The 9,055-nt window shown below is 34.2% G+C and overlaps 2 protein-coding genes across 5 annotated transcripts; one reads left to right on the top strand and one right to left on the bottom strand.

The window, feature by feature from the left end:
* Positions 1 to 223: 223 nt before the first annotated feature.
* LOC124832138 (basic helix-loop-helix (bHLH) DNA-binding superfamily protein) lies at positions 224 to 2,574 on the bottom strand. 4 transcript variants are annotated; one of them, XM_047306266.2, is made up of 5 exons: positions 1,890 to 2,557; positions 1,660 to 1,779; positions 1,408 to 1,470; positions 1,165 to 1,287; positions 224 to 688 (listed from the first exon to the last, which is right to left on the bottom strand). In XM_047306266.2, exons 1-5 carry the CDS (start codon positions 2,205 to 2,207, stop codon positions 524 to 526), a joined length of 789 nt encoding a protein of 262 aa, XP_047162222.1. In that variant the 5' UTR covers positions 2,208 to 2,557; the 3' UTR covers positions 224 to 523. The 4 variants fall into 4 exon arrangements, with proteins under 4 accessions (XP_047162222.1, XP_047162223.1, XP_087952181.1 ...); XM_047306267.2 differs by having other exon boundaries at positions 1,660 to 1,770; positions 1,890 to 2,549; XM_088096055.1 differs by having other exon boundaries at positions 552 to 1,028; positions 1,113 to 1,287; positions 1,890 to 2,574.
* Positions 2,575 to 5,253: 2,679 nt separating this feature from the next.
* Positions 5,254 to 7,154, top strand: LOC124832131 (uncharacterized). The gene has a single exon (XM_047306262.2). It carries the CDS (start codon positions 5,302 to 5,304, stop codon positions 6,871 to 6,873), a length of 1,572 nt encoding a protein of 523 aa, XP_047162218.2. The 5' UTR covers positions 5,254 to 5,301; the 3' UTR covers positions 6,874 to 7,154.
* The last annotated feature ends 1,901 nt before the right edge of the window (positions 7,155 to 9,055 follow it).

Below are 9,055 nucleotides of genomic sequence, written 5' to 3'. Positions count from 1 at the left end.
TATCGTAATATTATTTTGTACAACACTACAAAAACCCCGTCACATGAGACGACACCCACAATAAAATACCTTAACACGATTGTTTGGATGGACACAGGTGAAATTTGAATTGAAATTTAGAGAGAAAATATATAATAAAAATAGAAGGAATCCTAGAGTGGTAGTTGAGGGTAGAAGGCCACACATCCCTAAATCCTAGATAAAATATTTGGTTGGTTCCATGTATAGAATAATGATAATATATATAGATATAGTTGTTGTCCTGAGAAAAGGACCTCAAAAAGAGATGTTACATATTTAAGGACAAAATCATGACCTCTGATTTGTACCTCATGTGTGAACTTTGAACCACTCTTGTTAATTGTTATCCCTCTTTGCCATTTCCTGCAGTTTACCTCCTTACCCATCCATCTCCAGATAAGCTGTCATATTGAGTACAACTCCAATTTGGGCAGACATAGGAACCCATTTCCCAAAAGCCTACAAATTTTCAAAACCATTCATTCATCTTCCTTTCTTTTCACTACTTCTTCCCTGATGGTGAAACTTTGTTCCCTATTGCACCGGGTGACCAAAAATCAGCACCGTTGCTACTCGCCACGTGTACGGTGCATCCCACTGGGATCAAGCACAGACCCCTACTCCTCAAGTCCTTCTTCACTTCCTCTTCGTTGTTTTCTCCATCACCCTGAAATAATGCACACACACCAAATCTCTTCAGTCATCAATACTTACCTTATATGCCAATGTGTCACACTGTTGACTCTGTTCACTCACTACAAACAACTATCAGCATTTTTCAAGTAAGCTATAATATCTGCAGTATTGTCCCCATCAAGCGGGCCCTGCAACTCCCACCTTTGCTAGTTATAGATTTTGTTTACTTCTAATAAATCATACTCATGATCGAGGTTTTCAAAACACGCAATTGCATCCACAATATCGGGGTTTTGCAACCACAGTTGTGACTGTTTCGTACTACGTTTCTCTACGATTTTTCACGACATCAAAGGTTGTGACAAAATTGCCTGTAATCGTGACATCAGTTGCATTATTCAACAGTCTCTCGCAAAGTCAAAGATTGAGACAAAACCATGAATTCAATTAAAAACCTTGCACGATCAAGAAGAGTGCGAGAATGATGAAAGATGGGATGGGACTCACGTGCTGGTGTTGGTGGTGTGACGATGACAAGCTTTGCAAGTAAGGAGAGCACAGGACCTGAACTTGGTCGTGAAGAAACCTTATATATCCCATGGCCTCGTGAAGCACCGATGCTGTATCTGTCTGCACATGCAGTTTCGATCAACACTCAAAATCTCAATTCAGTCAACCCCGTTTTCAATAGACCTTGGCCACATAAAAATTTACAAAATTCCAAATGTAAAAACACTGCATCTCAGTCACCTTGCCGAAGGGAGAAACAAGCTGTTGTAACGCTGCAATTCTTTCCCCAAGCTTCTCCTTCCTCTGATATTCCAAATAACTCGTCAAACCACACGAAACCATGATAATAACAACCCTTTTAAAAACCATACGACATTTTTTTTATTAGAAAACGACAGGCCGTGTATCTGTCATCGAGAAAAGTTAGAGTTCGAAGTGAAGACAGAGAAGAAAACGACATGCAAACAATCCACGGTCGATTATTTTCCTCACCTTTGCATGTCCGGTTGAGGTGGGGTTCTCTGCCTTGGTCTTTTTAGTTAGTCTCTGGCCTCCAACACCCACCTTGGTGACTGGTTCTTGTCCCAACCCATTCCGCTTTTTCTGCAAACTCTTAAACAAAAGACAAAATGAAAAGCCAAAAAAAGAAGGTAGTACGGGAACAACACTACCATGACCGGTTTCCGGTTGACAAACCAGAAAACAGAGAGAGCGTGACATACAGTGGACTTGGATAGGGAAGTGAAGGCGGTGTTGGTGTGGTTGGAGGAGGAAGCAGAAGAGGAGTCACTGGAAGTGATGACAGATTTCTGAGGGGTGACGATGGTGGGAGGAATGTGGGGTTGGGTTTGATGGTTTCCAAAGCATAGCATTTTGGGTGGCTTGTGAAAGGAGAAAAGAGGCGAAGCGGAGAGGGTGTGGTGATCGTAAGAGCAGTGGTGGTGAGGGAGAGGCAATGCAGGTGTTGCATCAAGATCATCTCCGAATAGTAACTGAGAGAAAGTGGTCCCTGTGAGTTCAAATTCGTCCTTGGGGTCCATGGAAAAAGAATGGGAAAGAAAGGGGCGAAAGAGAAAGAGAAAGAGAATGAAAGGAAGAAACAAGTGTCGAGTGAGAAAGAGTGTGGAAGGGACATATGTAAATGTTTATGTCGTGAGAGTAGTAATTGGTGAAAAATGTTTGAAAGAAACAAAAATAGAGGGATGGGCTGGGTGGGGTGTGGTGTGGAGTGGGAAAGTGGGCTCTTTCCGAGGACGGCTTCGGTTTTCGGCAACCAATGGTCAAACCCACCTGGCCCGAGAAAACCGTGTTTGAGCCCTCCAACGCGTTTTTTCCTCTCACCGCTTCCCCTACCCTCAACCTCTTCTTTCTTACCTAACCAATATTACCACTGTTAGTTACTGCTCTACTTTTCAAATTTTGTACCAATTCATTTGTCATCATTTTGCAATTAAATTCCTTCTGTGAAAAAAAAAATTAAAACTTTTCTAATTTTTCAATTTTTTTTCTTGTCACTACACCTAAGAATTATATTTTCCATTCTTTTATAAAATATTTTTTGCAGTATTTTTATAATACAGAAGAGTGGTTTCAATTTTTGTTTTTTATTACAATTGTTTAATCATGACTAAATAGAGTTTTCCAAATTGGTCAAATAAAACAAATATTTAATTGGTAATCTACTCTTTATATCTAGATATATCTAGTTGTATGATTCTTTTGTAATTTTTTTTTTTTACAAAACTGAGTTTTATTTTTTTAAATATAGGAGTAATTTTTTCATTACATTATGATACATGGCATCTTTAATTTATAATTTAACGAAAATAGTTACATAAATTTTATTAAAAAACAAATACTTGAGTAAAAAATATAAGTGAATGATTGACCTACGTATAAAAAATAAATTATTAATTCAACTTAAGATGCTACTTAATTTTTTTTTTCCTAATTTTGTTATTTGAAAATAAATACATTAAAAAAATGAAGATGTTTTGACATAAGCCCGTACTCAATTACAAAATCAAAATCTAGTAACGATATTATGAGTTTTTTACTTGCTCTTCCTTAAATCAATTAAGAAAAATCTAATTTTCACGCGTTAATATACATTGTGGATAACTTATAGGGGACATGCATTTTTCTCCTCCAAAAAATTATGTCTCTTAACGTTAAGGATTTTTAAAATTAAGCACGAAATATATATATATATATATATATATATATATATATATATATATATATATATATATATATATATATATATATATATATATAAAGAGAGGTTTACAATCAAGTTTTAATTGACAAAAAGTTATCATTCACTAAAAAAAAAGACATATTTTAGACATATGACTATTTTAATAATTTTTATTTTTATTTTAAGATAAAAAGAAATCAGAAACACTCATCTAATTTTAACTCATGTTTCTTATTTATTTAATTTGTTTCACTTTCATCTTCGTCATCTCTCTCTCATTCACACAGCAACTAAACTTGTCAAATAAGCTCCTATCATAGAATTTGGTCCTAACCTACATGGGTTGGGCCAAAAAAAGCCCATATGGTCAAAAAGGCCCTTTGTTAGAAAAGCTCACAAGACTAAATATCCTCAAAACCCTATGGGTTAGGGGCAGCCTATAGGCTTTCCTTTTTACTACCCATAATATAAGTGTTGGTGATGTTAATGAAAAACAGATTTAAGGAAATGACCAGAAAGAATGTTGGAATGAGAGAGATAAAAGATAAAGAGTTAAGAGGAATGAAGAATGAGAAATGAAAAAAATAAAAGATAAAGAGTTGAGAGAAATGAGATAAGAGAAGTGAATAAAGATTTTGAGAGTTTCTTATTTTTTTTAATTTTAAAAATAAAATTATTCAAATACCATTCACTTTAAAACTTAAAACCCATTATATATAAGAATATTTTTGTTAACTAAAATTTAATATATTATACTAAAGTTATATATATATATATATATATATATATATATATATATATATATATATATATATTAATATGGTTTATTTAATCTTTTTATTATTTCTTATATTTTAAAATGTATTTATTGTCTTTAGTATATTTTACTTATTATTATTTGCTATTTAATAAGTTTATCACTGCATTATTTTGAATATTTGTCAAGTTATCTTTCAACTTTATGTAGTCCTGATCGAAAAATTAAAGTAATATATTGGCATGATAATATATAAAATTATACACCAATAAATAAAAAAAATGAAAAAAAAATAATGCTCATCAGATGAAATTTTACATAAAATGACCTCTTCAAATAAAAATAATTACTAATATTTGAATAAAAATTATTGAGTTTTTACAAATATAAAATTATAATTAGATAATAATATATTAGAAGCTGACTTATAAAAAAAGAAAAATGTTAATAGTTGTAGGAGTTAACTTCGTGCATCATGAAAACAGATGACATGATATTTGAATTTATTTTTATATATAAAAATAAAAACTAATAAGACGATCTGAGTGTATTGCATTTTATTAATTTGTTAATACTTTTTTTAAAATGACCATCTCTTAAAATAAAAGATATATAACTGATAATGTATGGTATAGAAAGAGTGGGATGATCATTAATAATTTTTAAAAGGAAGGAAAATAATTAAAATTTGTTTATATATTGTGATTTTTTTTAATTACTAAAATACTTGCAATAAGTATTGGATGATTGTAGAAAAGACAAGAAATAGTTTGATTTATATACCTGTTTGTGTGATTCATAAAGCTCGTTGGAAACTTCACTGGGCCACACGTGGCCCATAAGCTAACCATAACCATGACAAAACCTGAGTCTACGTATGCAGTTATCACATGGACACGAGAAGAAATTGGAGTGAATTCTACAGCCATAGAAGTAGCAGAACATGAAGACAGAGAAAATGAAAGAAAAGTGGCGCCATCAATGAATCCAACCTAAAACCTCAAATACGACACAAAGCTTCCATTACAACCACCAATTCCTCATCCCTGCGTGGCTTAAACTGCTTCCAAGTTGGCAACCCCGTTATCGTTCGTTCGCTCTTTAAAACCCCGTTCTCTCTTCCACATAAGCTACCCTAATTTTTTCCTACACACTTCACAGCCCACTAGCAAACACAATGGATGTTTGGTCATGGATATGTGAGCTCCCCAACTCGCTGGAGTGGACAGAGTCTGACTCGCCACTCATGTTCGAACTGGCAAGTGAGGAGAAGGACAACTCAGTTCGTTCCATCCACCTGAAAGCTGATAGAACCTCCGGGTCTGACTCGGAAGCGGTGGTCACCTTCACCGTATGCTTGCAAGGCTTTCACCCACACAACGCCCACAAGCCTCTGTGGGTCTCCGAAAAATGCCACCTTTCATCACAAAACCCCTTCCTCCCTCTCCTCCTCCAACTGCTCCAAGAAATCATATCCAGCTCTCCCACGGCGCACGATAGCACCTGCCCCCGCTCCCAGCTGCAGAAACTCAAGCCCGACCCCATCGCATGGATCATGGACTCTCACACACCCGAGTCCCTCTCCACCTTCTTCAACCTCGTCTTCACCATGCGCCTCTTCTGGCTCTGCGCGTTCCAAGCACCCCCCGAAGCCGGCTCCCTCTACTTCCACTCCCTCCTCACTCCCACCCTCGAAACGTCGTCCAAACTCGCCTCCGTCCTCCGCACCTTCTTCATCACCGTCGGAGTCGACACAGAACTTTGCTTCATGCGCACCCTCGGTTACATCATAACAAAACTGCACATGATAAAAGAACTGAGCGTAGGGTTAGGTTTAAAAACGCTTTTGCCTTCTCCCAGATTCTCTTACGCGACGGAGGCTCACGGTCTTTGGATTCTGAAGGGATACTCCCCGGTGATGAATATGAAACTGGTGCGAAGCAACGCTCAAAAAAGTCAATTCTGCGGCATCGACGCTAAGGAGTCCATTCTCCGTTACGCTCTGGCGCACCACCAACTCGAGGCACACGTACAGATAGAGTACACCGTTGGATTCTGCGACGGGTACATCCAGGTTCGTGCACGCTTGGATAACATACGCCTCCAGGTGGCGAGGCTAGGTTTCAACCAAAACGACGAAGTGGATTTCCTCGAGGAGAAACACTTTCCGTCCCGTGTTCGGGTGTGGGTTGGCCCGGAGATAGGAGCGACTTATTGTGGCGGGCTGAGCTTGGGCCGGTCGACGGAGAACAAAGAGAGCGAAGTGGAACTCCAAAAGGTAGTGAAGGGTAATTTGGAGAAGTCCGAGGGTTCTAACGTGACAGCATCGGCGAGGTCGTCGAGGAAGACACGAAGTAGGAGTTGGAGAATGGACCAAGATGCGGAAGGCAACGCAGCCATATTCGACGTGGTTTTGCATGATAATGGTACGGGCCTGGAAGTGGGGTCGTTGAAGGGTACAAGTGAAACGGGTGATGAGCGTGTTCATGGACTGAAAGGGCGATATGTGAGGGGAAACAGAGCGTTTACTAAAAGCGGATCGGTGATTATTGCAGGAGATGAATATGGAGAGGAAGTGGGCTGGAGACTGAGCAAAGAGATGGAAGGGAGTGTCTTGAAGTGGAGAATTGGTGGAGAGTTTTGGCTTAGCTATTTGCCCAACCAAACCAAGGCTTCTTATTACGAAACTAGGTATATTGAGTGGTGTGATGAAGTTGACTTGCCTCTTATTCATGCCAAAACATCCTAGGCAACCATTTATGACTAGTTTAACTTCTCAGCAGGACAAGTTTATGTCGTAATGTATGTACAATAAACAACTTTAAACTGTGTCTGTTATGGTTATATTTCTGCAATACCCAGTAGCCATTAGAGCACTATAGTTATACAAACGTTTTATGTGCCATTTCTAGTTCCATAGCCATTAGAGCACTGTATGTACATATAAGGTCGTATTCATGTCAACTAGTTGTAAGACTCATTTCCAAGTCTTTTTAATTTAATTTTTATGAAGTTTTAGTTTCTTTTTTATGATTAAGGCTATTTGAGATTTAAATCCTTAAATTTTATCCTATATCAATATATTTCAATAAAATATTTTATCAAATTTAGATGTTAAGTTTACTATGCTTCTATCACTCTAAGTGTACAAATGCAAGATATTAGAGATAACAAATAAGCATGTATGTTCTCAAGAGTATTATCTAAATTTTTTTCAATTTGTGGTATTAACCGTGTATAAATATTAGTATTTGATATATCATCATTGTCTTCATACTCAATTCAATACTCATCTTATTCTTTTATTTGTCTTTTAAAGCATTAAAACACCTTTGATTTATTAGGAAATTTAATAAATTTATATCAGCTTTTTCCTTAGTTTTGTAACTTACTTATAACACGTGATTTTTTTGGGGTGATATTATTCAATTATTATTTGATATTTTGATATTTATATAATCATAATTTATTTTTTATATCTAATTAAAAAAATGTTATAATTTTACATTAAATACTTAATAATATCATGTTTTGTTTAATGTATTTTTTTATTCTTTTTAACTAGTTAATTAATATTTAAAATAATACATGAGTGACACAACATGCACAGAAATCAGAATATGAGAATGATTTTATACCTGTGAAAATGGAGATTGAATAGTCAAATCTAACCCAATGTTATCATGCTATATATCAAGAGCCATCTTATTTAAAATAGTATTAGAATATGATATGTTTTTTCATATTATTATTATTATTATATACATAGTACTTATAATTAAAATTATTTCAACAGGTGTTTTTATTTCATCAATTCGAAACTAATTTAATCTTTGTAAATTGTAATACATGATTTAAAAATTAATGTTCTTACTTTTCAATATTTTTTTTACTTTTATTTTTAGAAATCCATCTCTTAGAGGCTGCTGTGTGAAGATGAGAAAGAGAGAAAACTAGAGATCAGGGAAAGAAAAAGAGAAGAGAGAAAGAAAAAAAGAGAGGGGTGAGTTAGGGGGCTTACAGATTTTCTTGTCTGTCACTTTTAAATATCTCTTATAAATTTACACCTACATAAAATTTGAATATATTTTCTTAAATATCAATATGATAGTATAACTTGGTTTTTATTAGTTTTTAATCTATATACTTGTATACGAGATCTTTATGTTTAATTATTAATTTTTAAAACTATTTATTTTAGAATTTACGAGGGGACAGTTTTTAATTCTCGTCATCCAAATTTGAAAGAAATAAAAGATACAACATATTTTAGTCTATATTATTAGGGATTTTTGTTTTTAGCCACATGAAGTTTGTGCAGGTAATTAATATGGATCAAATAAGTATTTAAACAGTTATAAATTTGTCAAAAAACACCAATACAACTAAATGAGTATATGTTTATTACATATTTTTTATATCTTTTTAATTATTCTTAACTATTAATTTGTATATTAGTCAATAATTCACTTTGCTGTTATCTTGAGCAGATTTTTAAAAAACCACTACAATCGCTGTTTATTAGAATAAAAAATTATATACCAAGCGTAATGTCATATATTACAGTCATATACGACTATACACAATAATTGCTTAACTAATTTTCTTTATACGATTATATATTTTAATTTTGTAATACAACTATAAAATAATTATTGTCGATGTATTATTTTTAGATGTTAAAAAGTATTAACATTTGATGTTTAAATTAAGGGTTAGTGGTTTTTAATACTTACTGTAGGACTTTTTATTTTTTATTTTTATATGGGTGATGAAGTCCACTTGAGGTATGCTGTGATCGTTGTTAGTTGACCTAATAATTTTATATACCACGAAATTGAATACAGCATTTAATCAATTTTAAGAATTATAACATTATACTTAAAAATTATTAGTTGGTCAATATAATATGATTATGTTTAAATGTTTTT

Source organism: Vigna umbellata, chromosome 8 (genome assembly GCF_029865625.1).
Source record: "Vigna umbellata cultivar VRB3 chromosome 8, Vumbellata_1.0, whole genome shotgun sequence".
Classification (NCBI taxonomy): Eukaryota; Viridiplantae; Streptophyta; class Magnoliopsida; order Fabales; family Fabaceae; genus Vigna; species Vigna umbellata.
This window is presented reverse-complemented; position numbering and strand designations above follow the sequence as displayed.

Bases quoted from the DNA above. Each gene is read 5' to 3' on its own strand.
- LOC124832138 (XM_047306266.2), bottom strand. From the start codon at position 2,207: ATGGACCCCAAGGACGAATTTGAACTCACAGGGACCACTTTCTCTCAG. The intron at 1,471-1,659 runs GTGAGGAAAATA...TTGGAATATCAG, and splicing joins CCTCAACCGGACATGCAAAG to AGGAAGGAGAAGCTTGGGGA. The intron at 689-1,164 runs GTGAGTCCCATC...GCATTATTTCAG, and splicing joins CACACCACCAACACCAGCAC to GGTGATGGAGAAAACAACGA.
- LOC124832131 (XM_047306262.2), top strand. From the start codon at position 5,302: ATGGATGTTTGGTCATGGATATGTGAGCTCCCCAACTCGCTGGAGTGG.